The 27,319-nt window shown below is 42.5% G+C and overlaps 1 protein-coding gene across 1 annotated transcript in view; it reads left to right on the forward strand.

Annotated features, from left to right (window-relative positions):
• The window catches only part of RUVBL2 (RuvB like AAA ATPase 2), a 75,096-nt gene that overhangs the window by 23,288 nt on the left and 24,489 nt on the right, over window positions 1–27,319 (forward strand). Inside the window, exon 6 of the mRNA XM_069200858.1 lies at window positions 1,474–1,540. Within this exon, the coding sequence (XP_069056959.1) occupies window positions 1,474–1,540 (67 nt within the window). The remainder of the gene's footprint in view (window positions 1–1,473; window positions 1,541–27,319) is intronic.

The following is a 27,319-nucleotide window of genomic DNA, read 5'->3' on the forward strand; positions in this document are numbered from 1 at the left end:
TTAGTTGTCATGCTGTGTGTTTCCCATGTCAGAGCTAGCCCTCGCTTGATCCGTCTCTTGCACAAGTTTCCTTTCATCTTTGATTGTGTTCCTGTGAATGGAGTTGACAGACATGACTTTTCATCCGCCTCCTTTGCTAAATGTGCATGTTCACAATATGGGAGTTTTTCGAAGTGGAAGACGGTATTAAGAATACTGATTTGAAGAAACATTTTGAATATATTTAAATATGGCAGAGGATTTTTCTGGAAAGGGTTTTTTATGGTTACCTTGCAACTTGATATCGAATCCCAAATGTCTCAAAACGAACTGACGTTTCTTAAAATATTTATTTAGATTTGTAAAAACGGGTCATTTAAAAGGACATGGTTGGAAGTTGGAGGTGATGGTTGTTTTCCTCTTTATCTTTTATGTTTTTTATTGAGGATCTGAGGCATCAATAGGTTTTATTTAAAAATACGTAAAAGGTAGGAAGGAAAGCTAGTCTGCAGGGCAGCTGCTAAACAAAAAACTGCTCAGACATCAAAAAAGAGACGTGGCGAGGGATAAAGACAGAACAGGATTGAAGAAAAGAGTTCTATGCAGAGGGAGGCTAAGAAGTACAGAGTATATAATAGGCAGTGCTACAGGTGCTGACAGGAGGCGAGGGGGGAGGATCCGGGTGCGAGAATCGGCGCACCAGGGGGACATTATTGGGAGTTCCTGGATAACAGAAACATCAAGTAATAGTTATGGAGTAGATGAGGGCACAGGTAGAGGATTCTGGGAGATCCCTCTCCCCAATAAAATAACACACAGAAAATGGTCTTTGTGAACTAATTTCAAGATGAGTCATTCGTCAGGCAGGTTTGATAATCTGGTGAATGACAGGCATTTTGAAGTCTGTGGAAATGGGTTTGAGGGAGCATATCCCCCTGAATGTGTTTTATCATGGAGCTCTCACAGCTGAACTGCCCATCCTGGCAATCTTTGTGAATTTAATGAGACCATAGTGGGAATACCACACCTACCATGCACCTGGTGGTTCTTCCAAAGGGCAGAGTTGAGACTATCCTAAACTCACAGTTGCTTTCTCTTTAATACTGTCTCAGGCATCTGACAACCTGCGAGGCCTGCACCAGGTAGAGAAAAGGGGTAACATTTGTAGACGCTTGACCCCATTATCAGTCACCTTCTACTGCACCGGCGCATGCGCTATGCCTTTAGAATGAGCTCCACTGTATTTATGCGGGTAGTATCCGTTCCGTTTACCGAGAAGCATATGTGACTGAAAAATTATTTAGAAATTCTTTACATATCTGCCTCCCAGGAACTCGCTGCCAAAATGTATTTTGTTACGAGGGCAGGCACTGTGGCCGCAACACGAAATCCTGTGAAAGCGATAATGCTGTTGCTTTTCTTTCAAACATATATTTGGCTTGGGGGCATGCAGCACTGTGTGTGGCTCTAATTGTTGTCTGGTTGCCTTTCCAGGGAGGAGACGGAAATTATAGAGGGAGAAGTAGTCGAGATTCAGATTGACAGACCGGCCACAGGAACCGTGAGTATCTGCTCGCCAGTTGCCTCTCAAATGTATTACAGTTCTCGTCTTTCAAATCACAATTTGATGATTTATGCCGTTTTACATGCTCAGTGATCAGAGAAGGATTATGGAGCTTTGTTGATGTTAAGTTGAGGCACATAATGGATTGCATGATGGCTGCTTAACGTGGGTGGGCAGCGGTTCCTATGTTCGCCAACTGGTCTACACGGAGAACAGGATACTTCCACTGCTGCCACTTGTATGTGTTCTAGGACCAATTTTTTTTTTTTTTTTTTTAAGATGTATGTATTGTTGTTCAGGGATTTGTTGGAACCCCCGCACCCCTAAACATTCACATTTCCTATTCCTCGAGTTTCCTCTAGTATGCAAGCTAATCTGACACTCTCCTTTACTCGATGTTTATTATCGTTCATTAGTGCTGATTATCTCAACCTCCTTACTAGATCCCTGTAGTGCCGGACTGGGAACACAAAGCAGCCCAGGCAAATGTTGTCAGACCAGCCCTCATGGGGTGCACAGCGAGCAACCCTGACCACTACAATGGGGTTTGGGGATCTGATAAAAACGGTGCATTCTACGACAATTTTTTCATTATATGTTCAATTGTATTCGTTTTTAAAGCATAGTAAATTATGACCTTTCAGAGCACCGGGATGCAGCAGTCCTTACTGGGGCTCTGCAGTGATTCCCCCACCATCACCCTCTGTAGATATGTGTAAATAAGTGAATAGAAAATGTTGACAAAGGTAGACTACTAGGTGCAGGATTCACATGAGTGCTTGATACAGAACAAACCAAAGTTAGGGTTTGCTTTACTAATAGCCATTTATTTCTACCCAAAAAAAACCCAAATAATGATAATCAAATACTGGAAAAACATGACTTTCTTACCTGTACCATGCAGCTTGCGTGCAGCTCTTTGGTGGTAGTTTATAGCTCACTGTGCTAGATTATGATCGTAATTGATGAACTGCACAGTAACAAATGGTGCTTGGTGACAAAAGCGATATCCCACTGAGCTATGAGCATAAAATACTGCCATTTGATCTGCCTCCTGCATAATACAGTCTTTTCAGCAGGCATAATAACCCTCTGCGCTACCTTAGATGAGTCAAACCTGATACTAGACAAAACCTTTATCTCTCTCCAGCAGGTACGTTAATGACCAGACTTATCTGCACACTTTTATTGGTGCCTGAAAACTGTTGGATATACAAGGAACTCTACAGTGCTTTTAAAACTGCCGCACTGCTACAAAAGTGCCCCTCCCCCCAATAACAACTGCGGCCCCCAGCCTCCAGGGGAAACACTCACTGCCCGGTAGGGCTAGTCAGGCCTTGATCCCTGGCACTTTTGCCAAATTGAAATCTCTGTTTTCATAAGCCAGATAGGCGTTATTTACTTAAGTTTAAACGTGTTATAGACTGTATGTCCTCTTTGTGGCAGCTGGGCCGTCCTAGAGTTCTGTGCTGCAATGCAGCGCCGCCCCCTTAACATCCGCTACATTTTGTTCCCTGAACAACAATCCATGAGCAGTAGCCGCTGCCTTTTCACCTCTAAAACTTCGGATTTAAAGCATTTTATGTATTTAATTCAGTATGTTTTGGAGGGCACACTTCCTTAGCTGTTTTCGTGGAGGTAACATTAGCAGAATAACTTAGTTTTCATCTGCAGTATTTGCGTAACCATGGTAGCGCAAAAATTTGTCCCGTTGGGTTAAATTAACTTCTTAGACGCCCGGTGTTCACAGCGTTGCACTTTATTTTGATTTTCCCGTCCCTCCTCTGCCCCCATTGCCTCTCCTGGTACGCTGTCGCTGACCTCCTCCCTCATTGCCTGAGAGTGGCCAGGAGTTAAGGGGTTAAGAGTGTAAGGTTAGTGTCAAGGATATTGGATGAGGATTGGAGATTAAGGATTTAAGGGACAGGCTTGAGTGTTTGAAGTATATGTTTATTAAGGGGTTTTGGAAATAGAGCTCAAGTTTTAGCGCAGTGGTTCGTAATCTTTTGACATCTGTGGATCCCCACTGAATCATTACTGGAATGCGGAGACCTCCTGGGTCATTATTGGAAGCCGGGTACCCCCGCCTGAGCGATTTATGACTTGAACCTCAAAACTATACACAAAAATACCAAAGCATGTATACACCAAACAAATGCTCAAATGTCGAAATATTTTGTTTAATTTACAATCAAATATAGAAAATGTTTTCAAATGTAAAGTGTTGCTTTTGTATTTGTGTATCCATTATTAATTTTAATTTATAAATGTTACTAATATTCCATTTTGTAAAATAGTTGCCGACCCCCTGAGAGGGCCTAGCGGACCGCCAGGCGTCCAGACCAGAGGTTAAGAACCACTGGGTTTGGGTATATTGTTATGGGTTTAGATTTAAAGGATTGAGATATAGGATTAAGGATTTAGCGGATATGATTAAGGTTTTGGGTACAGAGGTAAGCGGTAAAAGGTTTAAGGATAATTGGGTTAGAGATTGTATTAAGGTTGTATCTAGACTTTCCGGTTTTCACTTTCAACAGATTACCGTCGGTAAAAAAATAAAAAATCACAGATAGCTAGCTTCTCGTGCTACACTGAAAATTGCCACTAGAGGGCAGCAGAGCATTCTTTACTTCATTTAAGTGATGCAAGACTATCTAAGAGGAAAGACCCTTAATTAAAACTGTTACTTTTGCTGTTCTTAAAAAGTGTACGTTCTGAAAGCTCTACATGCACAGATGTATACACCTCCATTTAAATGACTGATCTCGTAAAACGGCGGACTTTAACTGTAATTATACATTAAATATCCGTAGAAATATTGTTCCCATGTTAAGTAGTATGTCCTTTATTTTAACAAATGCTGGCCATCAGAGTATTCGATTTTAAGTTATGAGACCGTCAATTTCTTTTTCTCAAACTTGTATAGCTTTTTTGACTTATGAAATCATGGCAGAACAATCGCCAGCACAGTATTACTGCCTTTATTACATGTTCGCAGGGCGGGAGAAGTCTATTGAGTTAAATTTGTTTCTTTTTTTATCTGAAATGTGTTAATAGACAGCATTATAAATAGTGGGTTGGTTGACTGCACTGAAGAGAGTAAATAAATCCACCCTAGTTATAGTATTTTATAGGTAAATAGATGTTTACACTCGTTTTCTCGGCTTAAGCACTGCAGTCATAGTAGCGCACTGTGCTTATTAGGTAGTCTCCTTTGTCGCACGCTTCTTGATTATTAACGCAAAAGACATGCATTATCTGATCTCCTGCATTAGACTGCCCATCACTGGGACCACAACGCTGGTACCAACTTTCACCGCCCAGGCATTGAGATAATCAGTCTCATCCATTGTGCTCTGGGTGGGGTGATCAGAATGTATTTGCCTAACTGTGCATGGGAAGTAGTTAAAAAAAAAAAAATCTTATTCACCATTCCCTGCATTGGTTGTAAGGTCTGTGTTGCCACAGCTGGAGGTGTGGAGGATCCCCTGTGGCCCGGTTTAAGTGGGACCATGAGTCTTTGGCTCATGGCAGCACTAACAGAAACCGAGTGCTTCCTAGCCCTTTGTTTGGTGGGCACATAAAATATTCGGAAAGCGTCTTTCCATCTGTGCCCACATACAGTTAAGAATGCAAGTGTCAATAAGCAGGAGAATGTACGCTAACGTTAGTAGCCAATCTACAAAGCTGTTCAGTGCTCCCTTTATACTTCAGTCTTCTTTGCCAGACAGTGCACCTGCTGGACTCTTAACCATTGCTAGTCCCCTCTGCCTACTGATCAGTCCCATTATTACTTTCCTCTGGTTCTCAGTGGACTCCAGTCTGCCTCTTCTGGCACTGCTGCCCGGCATCACTGTTTCCACTGGACCAAGACTGCAATAAACAACTTCATTTCAAGGCCTGTAACTTTCAAAATCTAGGTCATAATTTAGAATGTGCATCCTGAGAATGGACACTGCACTGTCTCCCCCAGCATGATAGTCAGTGTCTTTTGGGAGATATTTAATGTGTATTGGATTTCCAACCAGCTTTTTGCCTAATTCTAGGTGTTTCCTTTTTTGCCAAAACACAGGAAAAGGAGAGTACATTGAAAAGTGATTGCGCGAGTGCTCATAATTTGGTCACACAGGGAGGCTGGAATTAAAAGCTGCACATCTCCTTGTTTCACGGTTCCTTAGTAAGAGAAGTAAAGCAACAAGAGATTTCGAGGCCTTTTTTCTGGGTCCTTGTGTGGAAGTGGGCAGTATCTGTGGTGAATATTGTTCACCATTGCTGCCACAGGGCATAAGATGTTAAATCATTCCCATTCAATAATTAAGATGGACTTTTTCGTGGTTGGGATGGTCTTGCTCCAGTAAACCTGTTATTGGTGAAGATCTCTGCATTGTATTTTGTGAACACTTTGAAATACCCCATCTCACGGCAAATTCTTTGGGAGCTTATACAGAGGTTGTATAAACACAGATGAACTGTGAGGTTCAGAACTTGGAAAAACACAATTATCCACTGAAATTCTCAAAAAATAAAAACTGGAAAGGGGACACTAGGTGTATATTTGAGAAAACAGGGTATAGCGTTAAATATTATATATGTTTGGGGAAGGTTCATTGTATAGCGCAGAGGTTAAAATTAAGGGTAAATGGTTCAGGATCTAGGATTCATGGTTCGGATATAGGGTACAGTGCTTTGGTTAAGGTTTTAACAATTTGGAGTATAGCATTAAAGGTTTTGTGGGATACCCTTCAGGTTTTGGGATATACAAGTTAGTGGGTCAGGAGTTGCCGTGGCTGCGTGTACTTAGCGCATCACTGTCTCTTCCCTTTTTATTAGAAACAATTTCCTCAATTTAACACAACTAGTCTCTCTCCCATTACTTTCTTTTTCGTGATTTCCATTCATCTCTAGAACGTTAGAAGATATATGCTCACTAGTTTGATTATCACCAACAGATATATCAGTAGATATCATATTGTCTGTATTTATGTGGCAATCCCTGTCAGAATACACCCTTCTAAAAATGTCAGCTTGAGATGTAGATATTGGCACTACACTGTTTATACTCCTTTTCTTTCCAACAACAGAGAAGCCCTGTTTGCTTTAATAACTTTCACTGGCATGGAAAATGTTAATTCCCCTTTGGGAACTCTTTGTTTTCTGATCAGCACATAATCCTGCACATTAATTTGCATATCTTTAACTTTATTTCTGATGTCATAGATCTTTTTTGTAATATTTGTTTCTCTAAGACTCTGTGTTGTAATTTTCTCAAATCAGTGAACAACAATTTTAAATTTATTTTTTTCATTGTGAGTCAACCATGATGGTACCGATTTGGTTCTTGCCCTGAGAAGTGTAAAAGGAGATAACCTGTAGTAGAATGAGGTGTGATTTGAATATGCCCAAATATTTTCTTGAAGGAAACCAGATACATCTATATTAGCAGCTATCGCAGTTTAGATTCCCTCTTTTAAAATTAGGTTGGCTCTTTCGACCAAACCATTGGATGCTGGGCTATCCAAAGCCACTTGGGTATGTTAAAAATGAAATCTTCAATTTTCCTGGATATAAAATGCACTCCGTTATCTGTAAGAATTAAGGAAGGTGAACCTTCTATCAGAAAATGTTTTTCAAGGAATGATATTGCAGATTCCAAATTAGCAAATTCTACAAATGAAAAATAAATCCATTTGGAAAAGAAGTCTATAACTACAATCAAATATCTCATATCTTTGGGTAAAAACAAAAATGGGCCAGATAAATCTGTAGCTATCTTGATAAATCTGTAGCTATCTTTTCCCAGGCTTTATCTGGAAAGTGAACAGTACACAATGGTTTGGTAGGACATTTCCATTGTTTATCTGAAACAACAGTGTGAACTACTGTCCACAAAATTTGATACCTGTTTATCTAGACCAGGCCACCAGTAAGCTTCTTTCACTTTTTTGCAAGTGGTGGAAATACTTATGGGCCAGATGTATCATCATCCCGGTTTGCATTTCCTAAATAGCAATTTTTAAGAAATCACTATTTAAGAAATGAAAAATGGGATGTATGAAAATTGCGATTCGGTAATAGCGATTTCTTTAAAGTCGCAATCGCTATTACCGAATCTCAATTAGGGAATGGGACTCCATTCATCCCTATGGGCCTGTAGGCCCATAGGAGCGAATGGTTTTGCATTACCTAATTTGCAAATTCCTGTTAGGAATTCGCAAATTAGGTAATGCTAACCCCAGGGTGCTGGGGGTCTAAGGCCCCCTTCCCACCCCAAAAAAAATATTTGTGGACATGTAAAGCGCACACATGCCCAAAAGGCATGTGTGCGCTACATGTCATTTTTAAAAATGCATTTGTAATGCATTTTTTAAATTTGCACATGCTTACCACCAAACTTGAATTTGTGGTAATTGCGTTTCCTAAATGCCAAACGTCATATTTAGGAAATGCATGATACCTGTGCTTTGGAAATCGCAAATAGGAATTCCCTATTTGCGATTTCCTATTTATGGAACCGCAATTTGCGATTCCCTAAATGGATTCGCAATTTTAAGGTATCGCTGTTTTTGCGATTCCTTAGCGTTGCAATTCGAATTCCTTTCATAAATCATTAAAGGCAATTTTGCATTCGCAAATGGTGGATTTTTGCGATTCGCACTGTTTGCGAATGCAAAATCCTTTGATATATCTGGCCCTAAATGCCCTTCATGTGCAATCTTAACAATTTTGTGCCTCAGTTCATTAGGTGGAACAAATAGCCCACCCCTCATGCAGATATAATTTTCACAGGACAGTTCCATAGCTATTTGATTAAAGGTCCTTATCTCACCAGTGAGATTCCTCTCTGAAGGCCAACCATTCTTAATGTAGTGTAAATCTTGTAATAACACTTAGTCTTTAGACATGGCCAGTCTCCAATCATCCATTGTAATAATGCCATCACAGGCTGAAATAGCATCAACCAGATCAACCACACACACTCAGTATCTTGATTCTCCATAACATCATCTGAATGTGGCAAAGGCATACATGATAGGCAATCTGCACGAATGTTTTTTCGCCCTTGCACATATTTCAGTCTAAGATCATACTTCTGCAACTTAGAAAGTAAACGTACCAGCAGAGTAGATGCTTTTCCCAACTCATTGCCACTAAGTAGAAACACTAATGGTTTGTGATAAGTGTATATACCACAACTGGCACCTCTTATATATGTTTTGAATTTTTGTACAGCCCATACACAAGCCAGAGCATCCCTTCAAAAAGTGCTGTAATTGCTTGCTGCTTCTTTAAGTGTTCTGGATGTAAAGGCAACTATATTCTCCTGTCCACTGACCAAACACAGCACCAAGCCCCTTAAGACTGGCATCCACAGTTATGAATGATTTGCCCAATGAAACAAAACATTTCAGAGCAGGAACAGATAATACCAATTCCTTAATATTCTGAAAAGGACTAGAGACTTGATTATCCCAAACAAACTTGTTGCCTTTTTTAAGCAATAATCTTAAAGGTTGAACCATTAACGCATACCCGGGAACAAATCTTGTGCAATACTCACAAAGCCCCAAAAATGAACGCAAAGTGTCCTTATCTGTAGGAGGAGGGGCATATCTGATTGCTTCTAAATTGAAAAGTTTAGGTTTTATGCCATCTCCAGAAATTGTATGAACCAGGGATTCCACTTTATCCACCATGAGTTTGCACTTATCAGTTTTGACTGTCATGCCCCAGAATTGCAGAATGTCAAACACTTTATTTTAGACCTGGATGTGTTCCTCCACAGTTTCTGTATGAATAAGTATGTCATCCTGGAATGCTTGGGCGCTGTCCATTTCCCCAAGAATTTAGAATTTCCTACACTTCTTATCATTTCGAGTATATAGGTAAGAGGATGACAAATCCACCAATATATTTTTGTGGAGAGATCTCAGGTCAACACATAACCTAAGATCTCCACCTCTTCTGTGTAAGAACCATGGGTGAAACCCATTCTGAAGAGTCCTTTGGTGCAATTATTTCCTCAGACACTAACTTATCCAATAACTCCTTCAATTTTTCCCTAGTACTCAAAGGTACTGGCCTGACCTTGTATACCATCGGCAGTGCTCCTTTCTTTAACTTAATACAGTGTTCAAAGCCTTGAACAATCCCAAATGTAGCTACAAAAACATTGGGAAACTTAGACTTCTTTTATTCGGTTATCACGTCTGCTGATATTACAGACATAACAGAATCGCTTCCACCAACATTTGGCAGATCTCCCGATATGATAGGTATATCATGCCCAGTATGTAATATTATACCAAACCTTGCCAGATCCTTCCAGCCCACTCATTCATTGCGATATATACTTTGGTGACAGTGTGTCTGCCTAAAATCGCTAAATTATACAAGAAAAAATCCAAGAAGTTCAATATCCTGATAACCAGATGCCTTGGGATTTATATCAAGACATTCCAAAACTTTTGATTTTTACCATAATTTAAAATAAGTATTGTCCGCTAAAGTAGTTACTAGTGGTTCAGAATCCGACATAACAGTCACATCTCTACCATCTATAAGTGCTTCACACATTGGTCCCTTAACATACTCACCTTTCATATGCACAGCTGGATCAAGTAAGTCCACAGTCAATAGTACATTAGAAAATCTATTCACACACTCCTGGGTATCTTCTTCCATATTCTTTGTGTATACATTGATTTTCACCTTACCAACATTGTTGGTTGTTCTGAAACCAAAAGCTGTACTTCTACACACCACTTGAAAGGATGTCCTACTTCATAACATTTCATACATTTCTTTCCAGTTGCAGGGCAGGAAGAATTATTTCTAATATGATTGCAAAAACAAACTCTCGGTCCTTGCATCTGCCCTTTTCTTTGTTTGAAAGTCTAACAGCACAAATTATATCATCCTCCAACACACAACTGACCGTAGATTGACCACTATTACTAGACAAAACTTTGGATGTAACAATGGACTTTTCAGTACTTTTCGCAATGTCTATCGTTTCCGCTAATGTGTGATTGCGACATGTTTGAAGACGCTCTTGTATTTTCTTAGAAAAAAAATAAAACTCAAATTGGTTTCTAATGTGTACATCTACATTGTTGCCAAATCGCATTTGGCTGCTAATATTCATAGTGTAGCTACATATTATTCTATAGATTCTCCAGCTGAATGGTTGCACATGGCAAAATTAAATCTTTCTAGCAGAAAACGGGATTAATCAGAGTACTGTTTCTTCATCCTCTTTTCCTTCCATATAAACATTCCACACAACATCTTCACGTTGTTGCGCTGGAATAGGTGGCAAATTATCAAACACTCGTTGTCCAGTGACACCCAAATGATTAAACGGTGCCGTCTCACTAACCGGTGGATACTCATTAGCATCTATCACTGTGAGAATTCTCAAAGATTCTCAACCATTCGCTCCATTTTATATCCGGTTTTCCACCTCTTTGTAGGAAGGGTGGAGGCTGAACAACTCCAGGATTTGACGCCGTACTGTAAGGGAGATTTGGTGCAGCAGACTGGCTGGAATGTATGTACTATAAGAATAGAAATAAACTAACGATAGCATAAACAAGAAAATTGTTTTTCCCACCACAATAAAGTTATATGTAATCCTTTAGAGTTCCTTGAATGAGATCCACAGTATTTAATTAGTATAATAAAATTATTGAGAGGGAATATTAATGTAAGCTCAGAACGCTACTTTAAGTCACCTGAAAAGTTTCTCACCATGACCATCCAGGGGTGTGGAATTTATTAAAATATCTACTTGTCCAGGGGACAGGTTGCTTCTCAAATCTACTTGTCCTGTAAAAAGATCTACTTGTCCCTTTGGTGCCATGTAGTGTGGCGACAAATTATGGCAGCAATTTCATTATGTAAGAGCTCTGATAATAGCCTCTCTGATTATGCCAGGGCTACTACCATAGTAGGGCTCGAATACTTGGAGTTTCAATCCCTACTGTAGCATTTTCTGTATTTTGCCACCTTTCTGCAGATCTGCATACTGGGGCTGGAGGAAGCAGTAAGCAATAGTTCCAGGGCTGGAATGCCTTTGAGTCTGCAAACCTACTAACCTGCATGTTTTAAAGATTTTCACCAGCTTCTCTCTAATATTTTCCCATAATAAGAAAGGTTGGACATTTACTCCTGACAATGGCAGAATTAGAACTTCTTCCAGGGTTGGAAAGAAAGTGGCTGGAGGGAAAATGAACTTGCAAATGCTCAATAGATTTTCACATGAGCAAATCTACACATGCGTATTTACCCATGCTAAAATACAGTTCACAAATATTTTATAGGGGTACGGCATATACCATGGGTGCACTTTTGTGACTTTCTTTAAGAATTTGGGGCCACATGTAGGTAGGTTCAGATTTGCGACCTGCAAATTGCGAGTCAGAGCGACTCACAATTTGCGAGTCGCAAATCCGAATGTAGGATGGTGTCCCTGACACCATCTGTGATTCGCAAGGGCTTCGCAAATGCCCACCTCATGAATAATCATGAGGTGGGTCGCAATTTGCGACCCCCTTGTGAATGGCGGCCCTCACTGGGATGGTGGCCTGCTGGAGACAGCAGACCACCATGCCTGTGACTGCTTTTCAATAAAGCAGTTTTTTTTTTGTTGTAATGCAGCCCGTTTTCCTTAAAGGAAAACGAGATGCATTACTAAAACGAAAAATGAAACGTTTTCGTTTCATTTTTTCAGAGCAGCCTGCTCTGAATTTTTTTTACAGTGACATTCACAATGGGGAAGGGGTCCCATGGGGACCCCTTCCCTTTTGCGAAAGTGTTAGCACCCATTTGAAATGGGTGCAAACTGTGATTGGTTTGCGCCCGCGTTCGCGGTCACAAAACAATCCTACATTGCACTGCAAGTCGCAATTAGGAAGGGAACACCCCTTCCTAATTGCGAGTCGCAAACCCGTTTTGCGATTCGGTAACCAGGTTACCGAATCGCAAAACTGGGTTTTTGCATCGCAATGTGCTTTTTGCCTGTCGCAAACAGCGAAAGTCGCTGTTTGCGACATGCAAAAAGCTACCTACATGTGGGTCTTGGTCACTAATTAGGTCTGGTGTTAACAAAGACATTTTGTTTTTATTAAACTTCTATTTCTCTCTTTTTCGGCTGGCTTTACTGCGAGTGATCGCATTCTGCTCTTCCACAAAGAGCATATTGGCACACAAAGTAGTTTGGTTCAGTGTCGGGAACTACAGTGGCAATCAGTGACGTAACGAAACTGGAGGGTGCCCCTTTGCAAAGAACATGGAGGAGCCCCCTCTCCAGACTCACTCAGGGCATGTGCTGTGCTGAAGGGGCCCCCTGGAGAGCGGCTGCGGGGCCTTTGTTATGCCACTGGTGGCAACGTGTGCTTTTAGAGTTCAAAAACTTTTGGGGGGGTTTTTGCCAGTGTTTGTTACAATGTTGAGGGCCTGGTAGCTCCCACAACAATAAAGTGTTACAAAAGCCATGTCAAAGCAAGACACGCATTGATGAAACTAAAAGACTTATAAAAAATATGTCAGATCAGTTGGCTTTGTCAGTGTTTGTTTATTTTCATGCTTCCCATAATCGTGTTGAAAATGGTTACACTGATTTTCCATTAGAAATATTTTTGGGAAATACTAGCATGCATCAACACATTTTACTAAATGACACTTCATTTGCATCTAATCAGAGAGCATTCTGGGAGCATTATACTTAGCCTCATAGCCTAAACTTTTCAAACATGTGTATACACGTTTTTTTTTTTTGTACTGGAACCAACGTCCGTAGTGAAGTGTGACCTTAAAACATTTATTTACAGCACTCACCCTAATAATGAAGGCTTTCAAATAATGAACCATAAATACAAGTTCAAACAGCATTATCTTTTGGAAACACATTACCTCAACTTCAGAGAGTTCTACTCTCTGCAAACAGGCAGCCAAAGGGTTTGTGCTGCAGAGGGTTGGGCCTACTTGTCCCAAGGACAAAGTAAACATAAAAACTTGTTGCCCTTGACCCCAAACAAGATGTCCCGGGCGTCGGGCGATAGGAATTCCACATCCCTGCCATCCTACCATGAAAAGACGTGTGGGTGAAGGCAATTTTCACCTGATGAGGAGAATATTCTGTCAGTTCTGCCATGATCAGGAAGCGAGGTGAGATGAGAATTACTATGAAATGCCGAGTGTTGGCTTCAAATCAATCCAACCACATAAGCACGAAACACAGCGAAGACGCTAATCACTTGTGTATAGTTACATTGTAACGTAGGCAGACTCTGCTCTGATGACACCGTTGCGTCGGAAGACGCTTCTCCAATTAAACGTGTGGAACGCTGCTACTTGAAATGATGTTGTTCTGAAGACGCAGGATTACGGGAGTCAGCTGTCGTATCACCTGAAGGTAGAACACAGCATTGTATCCAGGTAACCAGACCACTTAACGAAAACAAAGATACTGAATATGAATTCCCTTTATAACGTTGGGCGTCAGGATCAGAATACCCCTGACAGTCTGTCGGTGGGTCTACAACAGTCGAGCAAAGTTTAAATGCACCCTACTGCTAGTACCATATAATGTAGCGTGAGGATGGCACAACAAAGACCTAAAAGGATGCTCTCACGATGATAGAAGCGCGTTGTAGAAAAGAACAAGTTCCTTTATTCTTGTGGACCCACGACTGCACCAGCCACTGTCCAGGTCCAGTATCAGCAGGCAACTGCCTGAAGCCCAACACTCGAACTTGAACTGAAGCTGATGTTTTCAGAGTTACAAATACAAGATTTGGAAATAAACAACAGGCCAACAATGTTTCTGTAACCAACTTACAGAGCAAATGAGAAGGAGATAACATATTACAGTGCTTTAATGACCAGGTTGAAAGCATGTTTCACTTTGTCCAGTACTCTACTGTGCAGCCTCTTGAATGCTTCCTCTATAAAACACTCTCTTCCCAGGCACTGTGCAGGGTTGGGAGTTAAAGGGCAGAATGGGGAGTTCAGTGAGAACTGAGGTTTCTTCCAAACTCCCTTTACCATCATCAGTCTGTTTTGTGTAGGTAGAGAACGAACAGAACCACAAAATTCAGGAATCAAAAGAATAGTGGTACGAAAGAGAGGAAGAAACCGAAGTGAGACCAAGGGAGAATGAGAAGGACACTGAAAAATAATCTGTGCTCAAGGGTAAGAGAAACAACATAGGCACAGAAATGGGCGAGAGCATCTAGATAGAAGTGAGGGAGTAAGGAACGTTGTATGGATGAGGGACAGCAAGGGAATGGCGAAATAGCTTGAATTGAACAGGAAGCAGGACACTGATACACAGATTTTCTTGCTAAAAAACTCTGCCTTTCTGTGGCTAATATATCTTGCTTGTTTTGGATATGTGCAAGACACACACACACACAAATGGTTCTTCAGTAGGGAGATACATTCAAACTAATTCCTGTCACAGCTTCACAGTCACATGCACATAAGCAGTTGACTTTAGATGAAAATCTGTACACTCAGATTCAACAGCTACACATTACCCTATATAGATATTATTGCATATGTTCTCTCTCTTATGCGAGCAGACATTCACAGACACTCTCCCAACCCATTTCCGCTACAATATGTTATGTCCCATGCCAAACAGAACTCTCACACTGACATGATCCTGTACTGGAGGCAGAAGAGAAATTACATTTTTGAATAGTGTGATGCAAGTACATCACACGCCCAGTTTTCCTCAACCCTTTCTGCCAATCAATCAGAAGGGGGGTGGGGGGTTGTTAGTCACTCAAAATTAAATCCATTATGCCGGTCAAAATCCAAAACACATGATCTGGGTTAATGTGGTCAGTTCATTTGTATTTACCTATATAATCATGATTTTGAATGGGTTTCCACCCCGTGGAGGAGATTTGGTGTACTGCATTTCAGCCTTTTGTATTGTATTAGTGTTTTTGCAGTCTGAGTGCTCTTTTTTATGGAATATGTCCAAACCCACACTTGTGGTCTAGTGTCATCAATGTGTATCTTTGAAGTGAAAACTGATCCATGTATTATTTAGTGATTGTTGCGAGTGCCATATGGTTTTGTTGTTTATTATGTGTAACAAAGTTGAATAGTTGTCCTTTGCTCGGTTTAATGTTTCTATGCTGTTGAGTTACACTGATAGTTACTTATGTACAGATTTCTTTTATACTTGTAGCTTTGATATGATTGTGTGTTCACATGTGGTTAAGGATGTGCAAGTTTGGAGTATACAGTTGTGGAGGAGATTCACCTGTATTACTTTCGTTCCGTTTTGTAAGTGTGATGTGGTATAAGATGTTATGTTGCTTTGGTAAGGGTAATTAAATGATGCATTGTTTTTCATGGATTTAGTGCCTTATTGGATGCAGAATAAAGCCAGGAACAGGTTCTACAGTGTTTTGTTATTGAATACATTCTGAATAGCTCATCTAGAGGTCTGTGGTGGGTAAGTGGTACGGGGGGTCTTGTTGATAGATGGCTGCATGGCATATCGGGTCTCTGTTTTATGTGTATGCTGTGATGTGTCTAAACTATCTTTTTTCGGTTCTTGAGTGTAACATAACCTGTTGTCAGTTCTTCTTCTTAGTAGTCCGGTAACAGACAAACCATGTGAGGTGTTTGGGTGTTGGGACCAGAGCTTACAGAACCTCACAGTGGACAAATCCTCATATTCAGGGGTTAGGCAGCGCAAACTGAAATTTAGGTGCAGAACATCTTCCCAAAATTCATCTGGCCAAATGCACTGCAATTTGTTTTGCTGTTACCTCGTAGAGTATAGTATTTGCCATGGAAACGAATGTTTGCAAGTGATGGTCTACAACAGGGGTCTCCAACCCTTTCTGTAATAAAAGCTACTTATGTTCAATGAAAATCATCCTGAAGCACTCATTTTCTTAATGTAACGATACTGAACATATTAGACACTATTACACTAGTGGCCACTCCATGCCAAATTATCTGTAGTGATCTCCTCATTGCACCGGTTAGGGTTGCTGGCAGTAATGTAAAAAAGCGTTCATCAATTTTTTTATTAGTTCCGCTACATAAGTAATACATCACAGCCATCACTGCAGTGCCCCTGGTGCCAAGGTAATAATATGAATAATAAGCTTCCTCAATGCCTCTTAATTGATCACTCGTATATCATCTTTAAATATATTTGACAAATTTCAAACATTTTTATACAAACATCGGCATTAGAAGAAAATTCTGAAAATACACACATTTTCATCTTGAATATATGCTTTTCAGTTTGGTTTACATGTATTAATGAACCCAAATAAAAGCTTCTAATGTAGAAGGCTGGGGTACACACAAAAGAACTACTTATAAGAAGCTGGAGAGCTGCAGTTACTGCATGAGCTACTCGTTGGAGAAGCCTGGTCTACAATGCGAATGGATTGATAGCTCCTGAAGACTTGAATGACTTGGTCAGTCCTGGGCTTCCTATTTCCATAAATAGTGACTGGTGTGTAACGAGTGAGTGAAATCAGTTAAATATTGTGCTTGCAAGTGAAACTTGCAACATTTGGTTTAAGATGAGGTTGTGGACATGCATAAGGGTTGATCAACAATTGTCAGATAAGGTATAATGTTCCCAAATTTGTTGGACAACCCAGAACAAAGATTGGAACTGTGACATTTGGATGGGGGTGGTCAGATCTTGAGAGTGGAGCAAACCAGTCTCCCAGTTTTCTATTTCTTTTTTAATTATTATTTTTTGCTCCCAGTTTTGCGATATCCTAGTGTCTACCTTGGTTCTGTCCATCTGAGTTGGTTAATTTTCAGCTATGTTTGCAGGGTGGCATTTCTGGTGGCCTTTCTGGTGACCTTGTTTATGATGGAGTTGGTCTTAAAGATGCTGCAGGCTTGGCTGCAAGAGAAACAGTATAGTTCTTCAGGGTTGGTGCTCTGTCTTTATCACGTTGAATTTTAGGTAGGCATTGGACATCCATTTCCAGATGAGACTGAAGCATGTTTTGAGTTGTTGAATGTTGTGAGAGTTTGGAGATTTTCAGGTAGGCTTGTGTCCCATCAGTGTATTGATGGATCTGACGCTGCCATGAGTGAGTAGGGTTTAAAATGATGTATGTAGAGCACCAATATTTACTCTTGTTATAGTATCTAAGCTAGAGGGAAATAAATTGGTGTGTGCTGAAAGTTGTTCAAGTTTAGGATGTGTGAAAGAAAATCTGTTTCTAGTAAGATGTAGTGAGGTTAGTCCAGACACTAATCACAAGGTACTTAACCAGCAGTTTTCTGTAAAGTATGAACTACGTTTGGTGGGGGGGCCAAGATGGAGGCTGCACTGGTCGCTTCGGGTTGAACCCCAGGTCAGGCCCTGAGACAGGCTCTCTGCTCAGCCCCGAATGCTTACACACTGCTGGTAGAGCTGCTGGGGACCAGTGAATGTGCCCACATTAACACTGAACAGGGAATCATGCAACAAACAAGTGGACAACAATTAGATGGTCAGGGGGTGCTCCACGTTACTCATTGATGGGCAAACCAGCATCTCCACCATGCCAAAGGCCCAAGCAACAGAATGGTTAAGCCGAGGGGACGAAACTACTCTCGAACCCTGGCCCCCTGTTAGGACATCCTGGAGTTAGAGGCAGTTCCATCATAGGGAGTAGGGCTCCTGAGTCAATGGCGGACCACTCTCACAAAACATTTTGGGCAATTTAATACCCAGTACCCAGGCTACACTACAGAGGTACCGCAGCGCTGTAACTCCTATTCCATGATCAAGCCACAGTGGCACCTGTTCCCCGCTAAGCTCTGAGTAGTGGAGGGCGACAACACTTTTTTTTTTTTCCAAACCCCGAGGAGGCTTGGACTTGGCTGCACTGGAAAATAGTGGAGATGCCACCTGCACATGAGCTGTCTCGAGGAGGCTCAGAGTGCAAGAGACCAAAAAAGAGATGAGATCTTAAACCGCAGAGTCGCCCCACCAATGAACAGGCAGGCTTGGCAAGGGTACACGTGGTAGCTGATGTTCTACAACTCATTAAGAACACTTTTGATGTCTTGATATCCAACCTTGGCTCAGACTCTGAATCGGGTACTAATGGGTCCTACATCTCTGGAGCAGTGGGACAGGACTGCCTTATTTTAACAACTCATTTGGCAGAAGATATAGCCTGAGTGTGAGTCCTCAACACTAATCACAACTTCGGGGGATTGGTGGGAGCTATGCTTATGGGGTTTCATTGCATTGCTGGGCCTCAACGGGAACTCCTCTAACAGGGCATCACAACCCCTACTATTTACCCTCCCTCTCTTATCCCAGCCCCTCCTATTACCATTATGGACGTGAATAATATATTGAATGGGGGGTATAAATCTGGCTCACATTTGTGGTGTAAGTGTAGACCTATCGGGTAGATATGTAGTGATAGAAGGATAACTAGATGGAGAATCATTGACCCTAATGACGATTTATGCACCAGAGACTAACCACGCTGTTTTTTTTGTTTTTCAATCAGCTGACACCTGCGCAGACATGCAATCCACTGGTGCCTTTGTGAATGGGGTAATGGGATTTTAGTTGTGTTCCAGATGTGGCGGTGGACAGATCTATTCCCACCATGGTGGGAGCTACATGCTGCAGAAAGTTGCAATACTTTCTGCATTGGCTAAAGCACAGACAAGCGCACAGTGTGTGGACCTCACCTCACCCCCAAAGAATTCTCATTTTACTCCCTGGTGCACAATATTCACACGCCTGGACCTGTTCTTCTATAGTGCTGAACTGGAAATAAAACTGAAACTGGAGCTCCAGTGGGGCATGGGGGCAAACAAGTCCCGAACATCGACGCACACTGGGCTGAACGATATATTGACTTGACCATAGGGAGTACACTGCCCGCCAGCATGGAGACTGAGGGAGAGCTGAACATAGGTTAGCATCGTAGTTGGGAGGTGAAACGGCTCGCCCCCTGATTATCAGATCTGTCAACGGCGACATAGTCCATACTCAAGAAGACATAAGTGCTAACTTTGTCGTCTACCACCCTGCACTGTATGCGGAGAGCATGTGGTCTGCTGCAGACCACTTACGCAAATATATCATAGGGATTCCTATCTCCTGAATAAATCCATAACCATGCAGGAAAGTTGAGGAATCTCTGCAAGCATAAAGAAGTCTGCACACCTATAACCCAGGTGGCGAGAAGTAAACTGCGGGAACGGATGGGCTTGTCATCAAATTTTATTTGATATGTCGTAACGAAATTGTTACAAGTCTATGACGAGGCGAGAGAGGTAGGCAGGCTCCCAGAATCTGTTAGAGAAGCACTATGACGATAGTACTGCCTAAGTCAAGACTTGATTCATCTGATGTGCGATCATGCAGGCCATTATTTCTCCTCAGTTTAGATTACAAGTCATTGGGAACTGGTTAACAGACTGCTTTCTGTGCTCATTTCATCAGTCCATACAGATCAGAAAGATGTTCCTTTCCAGTATGAACCTGTTTTGAACATCCTCGATTTTCTGGGACTGATGTGGGCCACCATTAGAAGTGATGAGAGATGCCTGGCAGTATCACTAGATCTAGAGAAGGCATTTGACACCCTCAGCTGGTCCTATCTCTTGGTAGTCCTGCAGAGAGTGAGTATAGACCTAACATTCCAACAATGGGTTCAACCATTACATAGTCGCCCAGTGGCCAGGGTCAAGAAAGGGGAATACATATCTGACTGCTTTAACATACACAGAGATACTAGACAGTGTTGCCACCTCAAATCCCCCCGCACCTCCACCCTTTATATTTTCTCTCACCATGGAACCACTGGTGTGCATGCTGCATCTAAAACCATTTGGTAGGTGGCATGTGATATCCTGGACCTGGATGATGCCATGATATATCTGCATTTGACCCGCCACTCTCGCCAGCCTTTAACGGACTTTTCAGGAAAAGTTCACGTCTCAAGATAAACTGGGCTAAGTCAAGCTTGCTTCCGCTGAGCCAGCCACAGAGGTGCTGTAATGCCCGCCAGACTAGCACAGTGATTCAGTATACTCGGATACTTAGTGGTAAACACTTAACACAGAGAAATATCTTAAAGATGGTAATTTGGGTAAGGTGCTAGTATTGCTCTGTCGCCCCCTTCCCTTCTGGATTTCTCTACCTCTCTCTCTGTTGGGTCGGGTGATATCCAAAATGCTGATTCTGCTGCGGCTACTATACTTTTTTGCTGCACGACTGGTGCTTCTTTCTAAGACTTCTTTGTTAAAGAGTCACACGGCCGCCACTCGGCTCTGAAAATGGGGGAATGGCAGACGCAGGGTTGCACACTACAAAATACAGCGTACTGAAAGGGCACCCAAAATTACAAACTTTATTCTGCAGTGGCCGATGTGCTGGTTGGGGAATGCCACCGCCACGGAGAGAAAGGATGTAAAGAGAGCTCTAAATGGGGGTAGCACACAGGGGCGTAGGAGACAATAAATTTCTGGGGGGGACAGGGACAGCCTTGGGGACTTTCAATCAACCCTATACAAATCGCTCGTTGTTTACGAACTGCAGGCTCCGATAAATATACACAATCATATATATTGGAAGTGAAATAGGGAGAAAGGAAGGCATGTTTTCACAGTCTGAAAGTATCTTTAATTGTTATTTACATTCACAAAGTAATTAGCTCAAATGTGAAAATAACATGTTGATTAACCTTGCATCTTCATGCACCAAGCAAATAAAGGTAGGAGGGTAAAAAGGAAGAACATACCCTTTGCGCCCCACACCCACCATGCCCTTCGCCTCATGCCAATTGGAACCGCACTGGAGATATCAAAAGCGATTATGTACAAGAGTAGTAAACTGTGCTCGGAAACCATAGTTCTAATAACACTTCTACTCCTGTGTGTGATCTTGGGCAGCTCAGCTCCACATCAGTCATAACTAGAAGCATTTCAACTGAAGAAGCTCTTGCAGTTACAGGCTATATAAACATGGATTCGCTAATCTCTGTATAAACTGCAGTCACTAATTTCTTTAGAAACGGCTGTTTGTGATGCACCAAGTCACTGCGTATAAAGAAAAGACATTCACTGATTATAAAGAAAAGACATCGGAAAATGACTCTGATAGGGTTATTACAGTCGAGTTCTGACATTACACTGCCTTCTGCCAGAGCTAGCAGCCAAGGTAAAAGGCAGATCAGGTCACAGAGCATAATTAATGCAGCTGTTTAAAGCAAAAAAAATTATGTTGCTTTTCTTTCTTCTGCTCTACTTTAATAGCTTGGAATGACAGAAGCTATGCACTAAGGTTTTAAATGGTTTGTGGGAAAGTTGGTGGTGTGACCATGTATTATATGGGTAAAATACCCCTGGCATACATAAGGATATTGCAAGTCCACCTTGAAGATCATACATTATAAACAAACATTGGCAAAGCCAATAGGTCTCACCTATGCAAGTTCTATTGGCTTTGCCAATGTGTTTGAGCCATGCTGTACACTAGTGAGACTACTATTCAGCAAGGCTCAAAGTTAATGGCATAAAGGAGAATGATGTGTCATCGACTGGTGTGGCGTAGTGTCATGGAGTAAGTAGAGTGTCCTGAAATGGAGCAGTAAACTAACTTTAAAGGAACAGGGGTCCCTTGATTAAAATGCAACACCACTCCCATAAACAATGATATTAAAGTAGTATGCAAATGGAATGTTTCATACATTTATTCAATCAAAATATAAAAGATCAAATGTAGTGGGAAAACATCAACAGGGGAAATCAAGAAAGACTGGTATTCGGGCATTACACAAGTTATCTGGATGACCCAATGTCACCAATTACAAGAAAAATGTAAAAAGTAACCTATATAGTACAGTGGTTTAGAGGAGGCTGGCCTGGTTTGTATTGGGTACCTATGGTACTTACACCTTATACCAGGTCCAGTTATCCCTTATTAGTGAAATGTAGGCAGTGTCTAGAAGCCAGGCTCTCTAGGGTAGCTGTAGCCAAGGCTTATCTAGGAGACGTGCAGAGCTCATGCAATACCACTGTAGTCACACAGCACTCACACACATGAAAGAAAATACTCAGTGTTACAAAAATAAAGGTACTTTATTTTAGTGACACAAATGCCAAAAATACTATAAAGACTATACTCCCTTAGGAGGTAAGTAATACACCAATTATATACACTAGTATGCAGCAATAGCAATAAAAACATTTAGAAAAGTGCAATTAGTGAAACTCACAATGGTTAGAAATGGGCCTAGGGTAAACACAAACCATATACTAAGAAAGTAGAATGCGAATGTTGGTTTCCCACCTAGACAAGTGTGATGTGTAGAGGGGCGCTGGGAGTATTAGAAAACACCGAAGGTAAGTAATAGAACCCACCTCAGAGCCCAGGAAACCAGGGGTAAATCACAGTAACTTTCCTAGAACACACAAGAACACGAGAAAAAAGATAATGCAAGAACCAGAAGATACTTCAAGACACAAAGGGTGGATTCCTGGACCTAAAGACCTATGGAAGAATGGGATTAGGTCCAAGAAGCACAAAAGAGTACAGGGAGGACAGGAGCCCCTGCTAACCTGAATCAAGGTGCAAAAGAAGAACCACTGGTGAAGAACAACAGTCAGTACTGCACCCAAGAAGATGGAATGCGGGTTCCTGGTTGGTGCAGATGATAACCCACACCGGATGGATGATAGCAGTCTGGTTTGCGTCGCTGGATTCCGCCAACAAACCTTGGCACATGCAAAGCTCACGATTAGCGGAAAATGGCACTGCCTGGGACCAGGAGGGACCTGGTTGACTCTACCCAGGAGGAGGAGGGTGCTCTCAGCAACTCAGAGAGCCCACAGAAGACCAGCCAATGCACACAGGAGTCCTCCAGCACAGGGACAAAGGAGTTGCAAAAGGAAGCCCATGCAGCACAAAAACAAAGGATCCCACACCGCCAGAGAACCACTCAGGAAGCTGTGCATTGCAGGAAGGAGTGCTGGGGGCCAGAGTTACATTGTGCACAAAGAATTTCATAGAAGGATGCCAACAAGCCTTGGCAACTGAAAAACATGTGGTGAACAGGGTTACTGTTTGCGTGGGAAGGCAAGCTCTTACCTCCACCAAAGTTGGACAGTAGGACGTCAGGACCATTGGGACCACTTCAGTCCACCACCCGTGATGTAGGATCCATGCAACTCAACAGGAGAGGGGACCCAAGCAGATGGTCATCATTGCAGAGAGGTGCCTGCTGAAGCAGGGGAGTGACCCCTTCACTCCAAGGGAGATTCGTCCATTCTTCTGGTGCAGGCTGAAGACAGGCTGTCCTCTGAGGATGCACGACCGGGAAACAGTTGCATTTGCTGGCAAGAGCTGAAGATACAATGTTGCAGAAGTTGTCTTTACTTCGTTGTTGCAGTTTGTGGAGTTTCTGGAGGGTCCAGATGCAGTTTCTTCAGTGAGAAGGTGAAGTAAAGGATGCAGAGGATTCCTGCTGGAGTCTTGCAATCTGAATCTGAAGAACCTCCCAAAGGAGAGACCCTAAATAGCCATGAAAGGGGGATTGGTCAGCTAAACAGGTAAGCACCTATCAGGGGACGGCTCTGACACCACCTGCTGGCACTGGCCACTCAGATGCTCCCAGAGTTCGCTGCCAACTTGGAATCCAAGATGGCAAAACACAGGGATACTCTGGAGGAGCTCTGAGCACCACACCTGGGGTGGTGATGGACAGGGGAGTGGTCACTCCCCTTTCCTTTGTCCAGTTTCGTGCCAGGGGGTACCTGAACCGGTGTAGACTGGATTATGCAAGGAGGGTACCAAATGTGCCCTTCAAAGCGTTACCAGTGGCCTGGGGAAGGAAGCTACGCCTCCCAAGCCTGTAACTCCTATTTCCAAAGGGTGAGGGTGTAACACCCCTCTCCCAAAGGAAATCCTTTGTTCTGCCTTCATGGGCTTGAACTTCTCAAGCAACAGGAGGGCAGAAACCTGTCTGAGAGGTGGCAGCAGCTGGGCCTGCCTGGAAACCCTCAGAAGGCTGGAATGGCAATACTGGGGGTCCTCTAAGGAGCCCCCAGAGTGCATGAAATCATACAACCAATGCTTGCAAAAGCCTTGGGTTATGATTCCAACATGTTTGATACTAAACGTACCTATGTTTGGAGTTACCATTATGCAGCTGGGAATAGGTAGTGACCTATTTCAAGTACACATGTAAAATGGCATCCCCGCACTCAGGAAGTCTGGGGAAATGGTCCTGGAGGTCATGGGGGCACCACTGCTAGTGCACTCACACACAGTTACTCTGCACCCTGCCCTCAGGGCTGGAGGGCCTGCTATAGGGGTGACTTATAAGTGACCTTGTGCAGTGTAACTGGCAGTGAAAGGGTGCATGCACCTTTTCACGCAGGCTGCAGTGGCAGTCCTGCAGAAGCCTTTGCATGGGCTCCATATGGGTGGCAAAAGAAATGCTGCAGCCCATAGGGATCTTCTGGAACCCCATTGCCCTGGGTACCTAAGTACCGTATACTAGGGACTTATAAGGGGGCACCAGCATGCCAATTTTGGGTGAAATACTGGGTTACCAGTATGCAACAACCATAATTTAAGGGAGAGAGCATAACTACTGGGGTCCTGATTAGCAGGATCCCAGTAGACACTCTCAAAAACACTGGCAAACAGGCCAAATGTGGGGGTAACCAAGCTAGAAAGAGGCTACTTTCCAACAAGGTTAGCATCCACAATAACGATTTACAAGCTTTTATACACCAACTTTTAAATGAATGACTCAAATAGTGAATCAAGAAGTCATTAGCTCATAGTACCTATGCTTATGCCAACTTACGTACAATATCACAAATTCAAGTCAAGGTACTTTTGCCGACGATATTTCGATCCCCTAGACAAGTATCAGGATCATCCTAAGCCTTCGTTAAGCTTGAGTTAAAAGGGTTACAGAGTGCTTGTAACCAAAACGGCGAAGATAAATCGGACTCACTTCTCATATGAGTGAGAAGGCAATCAATGGAGATCTCAATCTCTAATCAAGCGCCAATGCCATAAAGTAGTAGTAGAGTGGAGCAGTGTCACAGTGTAATAGAGTGTCATAGAGTGGAGTGGTAGAGTGTCGTAGAGTGAAAAGGCATAAGGAAGAGTGAACTGGATTAGAGTGAAGGTAAGTTATGTGAAGTGGCATAGAGAAAGTTGGGTAGAGTGTCACAGTGAACATAGTACATTGTTGTATAGTGGAGTGGCATAGAGGGTTGTGCAGTGGCGTTGAGTAGAGTATCGTAGATTGAAGTGGTGTGGAGTGGCATACAGTGGAATGGAGTGGCGTATAGGGAGTTGTGTAGGGAGTTACAGAGTGGAGAAAGTGTTAGTTTAATGGAATAGAGTGTCGGAGTCTAGTATCATGGAGTGTAATGTCAGAGTGAAGTGTCATAGAGTGGAGTTGGGTGGTCTAGAGTGAAGTGGCATAGAGTACAGTGGTGCAAAGTAGATTGGTGTAGAGTGCAATGGTATAGAGTGCATTGGCGAATACTGCACTGGTTTAGCGTACAGTGCAGTAGCGTAGAGTGGTGAAGAGTAGAGGGGAGCAGAGTGGAGTGGCACAGCATAGATTGCAGTGGTTCAGAGTGCTGTGTCATAGAGTGATGCGTTGCATGGTAGAGTGGAGTGGTGCAAGGTAGAGTAGACTGGTGTAGAGTGCAGTGGTGGAGTGCAGTGATGCAGAGTAGAGTGGCATAGAGTGTAGTGGTATACAGTACACTGGGGTAGAGTGCAGTAGAGTGGTATATAGTTGAGCGGTGCAGAGTAGAGTGCCGTGGTGCAGAGGAGTATAGTTCAGTGGCAGAGTGCAGTGTTGCAGAGTAGAGTGTCATAAAGGGCAGTGCTGTTGAGTAGAGTGGCATAGAATACATTGGTGTAGAGTGCAGTGATGTAGAGTACAGTGGTGCAGAGTAGAATAGAGTGCAGTGGCATGGAGTAGATTGCTGCAGAGTACAGTACAGTGGTGAAGGGTAGATTGTTGCAGAGTGGAGCATAGTGATGTAGAGTGCAGTAGCATAGAGCGGTGCAGAGCAGATTGGAGTGGTGCAGGGTACATTGGCGTGGTGCAGGATAGATTAGACTGGCATAGCATAGAGTAGAGTTGTGTAGATTGCATTGGCATAGAGGTGCTGATTTCAAAGTAGAGTGAAGTGCCCTACAGTGGAGTGATGTAGAGTATATTAATGTGCAGTGGTGCAGAAAAGAGTGCAGTGGGACAGAGCACAGTGGCATTGAGTGCAGTGGTGCAGAGTAGAGTGGCGTGGAGTTTAGTGGCAGAAAGTGCAATGTTGCAGATTAGAGGGTCGCAGAGTACAGTGGTGTATTGTAGAGTGACATAGAGTGCAGTGGCATAGAGTGCTATGGCGCAGAGTACAGTGGCATTGAAAGCAGTGGAATAGAGTGCTGTGGTGCAGAGTAGATTGGCATAGAGTGCAGTGGGATAGAGTGCATTGGTTTTGAGTAAAGTGGTGAACAGTGCACTGGCAGAGTGCAGGGGCGTAGTGTACAATGGTTAGAGTAGAATAGCATAGATTGAAGTGGCGTGGTGTAGAGTGGAGTGGTACAGCATAGATTGCAGTGGCGTAGAGTTGAACAGAGTGGAGAAAAGTGGTGTAGGGTGCAGTGGCATAGGGTAGATTGTTTCAGAGTAGAGTGAAGAAAAGATAGAGAAAAGATAATATACTTCAATATGCTGAAGTATGTAACGATAACAACAACATAAATAATAACGC

This window comes from Pleurodeles waltl, chromosome 7 (assembly GCF_031143425.1).
Source record: "Pleurodeles waltl isolate 20211129_DDA chromosome 7, aPleWal1.hap1.20221129, whole genome shotgun sequence".
Lineage (NCBI taxonomy): Eukaryota > Metazoa > Chordata > Amphibia > Caudata > Salamandridae > Pleurodeles > Pleurodeles waltl.